General features: G+C 36.8%; 1 protein-coding gene across 1 annotated transcript in view; it reads right to left on the reverse strand.

The window, feature by feature from the left end:
* LOC117130206 overlaps positions 1–2,017 on the reverse strand; it is a 3,694-nt gene extending 1,677 nt beyond the window's left edge. The window contains exon 1 of the mRNA XM_033283225.1: positions 1–2,017. This exon is cut by the window's left edge and continues 38 nt beyond it. Coding sequence (XP_033139116.1) covers positions 1–1,708 — 1,708 coding nt within the window. The 5' untranslated portion in view covers positions 1,709–2,017.
* Positions 2,018–2,247: the final 230 nt, after the last annotated feature.

Genomic DNA, 2,247 nt, shown 5'->3' on the forward strand with positions numbered 1-2,247 from the left:
TTGGACAACTTGTTCTTGTTTGCTGCCTTCTTTGCATCTTTTGACCTTGGTGGTTATGAACTTCAACTTCTTTTATTCCTGGATCAAAACTTTTTGGCAAAGACAAGTGCATTATATCTGGATAATCAAGTGTCTTGGACGTTTTAAGATCAGAGAAGATTACCTTAAGCCTTGGCATTTGAACACATTGTTCAACACTAGACTTCCACTTGTGAGGTGGTTCATGGCTGGGCTTATGGTCTGGTTCTTTCCTTGGAACTTCAGCAAGCAAATAGCTTTCATTTTTACTCTCTACATCAAGAACACACACGTCAATACCAGTTTCTCTAGGTGGTGTTTGACACTTACCTTGGTTTGATACTTTATTTACTGGTTTTGCTTCTTTAAGCAACATGGACTGCATTGTGTCTTGAACCTTCTCCTGGTTCATCACTGGTGTGGCGCCTGGTGGCTCCTCTCCTTTTAATTCATGCTCTTTAATTTCTGTTAAAACACCTTTTGACAAAGACAAGTGCATTACACAAGAATTTGGAACCAACAAATCAGATTGAATAAAACTATCACTCTTCATAGATAAATCTGTTTTCTTTTCAAGTGATGTTTCTATCAATACTTGCTTAGTAGGACAAACTACAGCATAGTGTCCTTTCTTATGACATCTATAACATGTCTGATATTTTAAATCCTCAGATTTAGAAGATTTACCTTGGCTTGATGGCGCTTCTTCCTTTGGGTTTAAAATCTCCTTGTCTCTTGGACTTAAATCATGGACAACTTTGGATCTCAACAAGGATGTGGAGTTCGTGTCTTTCTGGACCTTATGACCTGTCTTAAAATCCTTGGACAAAGACAAGTGACTCATACCAGTTGGAGATGATTTATAAAAAAATTTATCAAGTATAGGACTTACCTTGGCCTTTTCTTGAAAAATAGGTTTGTCTGATTTTTCTTTGTGTCTGGCCAACGTGTCTTGGCTGACAAAGTTCTTTCTCTCCATGGTCTTTGGGACCTCATAAGGTTGGGACTGATCATAGAGAACTGTGTGCCCCTGGTTTGGCCGAATCTGTTCTTGATGGATCAAGCTTCTATGGCCTTGTTGTGGCACCACTCTCTTTGCCTCTTTGGACCCATGGCTTGAAAACCTCCTTGGGTACCTTTCTCTAATCTCTGGTGTTGGAAGTGAGGATACATACTTCCTGATCATGGCCTCTTTAAGATCTTCCCACGTTTTGATAGCCTCTCTTTGACTCTTCCATCTTGCACCATCTACACCTTTCCACCAATTGTATGCACTTCCGTTGAGTTGTTTGATGGCATGGCTCAGCATTTCTTTCTTTGGCACGCCATGGCATGAAAACCAATCATCCATGGTTCTTTCCCATGAGAGATAGTCATCTGGCCAACTGCTTCCTGAAAAAGAATAAATCTTAACTTCATTAACAGGTTTAAAATAAAGATAAAAATGAGTTAAGTGTTTATGAGTTGAAGAAGTATGGTGTGGGGTGATCCATGAAGGATCTGGTGGCTTAGGCTCAACATAGCCATCCTCTGGTGCATCTCCAAATCTTCTTTTTCCTTGCTGTGGTCGTTGGCCTTGTGCCTTGTTTCTTTTCTCCAGCTGAGAAATCTGATCTTGTACACCCTTCATAGCAGCCAATAGCTGTTTTTGAGAGGCCAATAAGGCTTGGCTTTGTGCTAATTCTTCCATTTCTTCCTGCAAGCAATCACAAAGATCAAGTGAAGAATAGAGAATTTATGGTCGGATCAGAATAAAAACCAAAATGCAAGCTAATTAAAACTAAACCGAGAAAATATGCAATGTTGAACCGAAATGAAATAAATTATGAAAAATGATTTTTCTTTTGGTTTTTTTAATGCAAATCTCGAAATGAAACAGTAATAAATGACAATTAACACAAATGAAAAGAAAATATGAAAAGCAAACTAATGCTGAATTTTTTTTTGAATTTTCTTTGGATGAAATGCAACAATTAAATATGCAAATGATATAAACTAAAGCTTAAAAATATTTTCTTTTTCTTTTCTGATGCAATCACGAAATGGACAAGTAGAAATGGTATGAAACAATAACTAGGATGATTTCTTTTGGCTTTTGAATTTATGAATGCAAATGAAAAGGAATCAAATTCAAAACAGAAATTTTTATGGAATTTTCTTTTATGGAAACTAATGAATGCAAACACTTTCTTTTGGGATTTTCGATTTTTAAATGAATCAAACAAAACT

This window comes from Brassica rapa, unplaced genomic scaffold (assembly GCF_000309985.2).
Source record: "Brassica rapa cultivar Chiifu-401-42 unplaced genomic scaffold, CAAS_Brap_v3.01 Scaffold0358, whole genome shotgun sequence".
Lineage (NCBI taxonomy): Eukaryota > Viridiplantae > Streptophyta > Magnoliopsida > Brassicales > Brassicaceae > Brassica > Brassica rapa.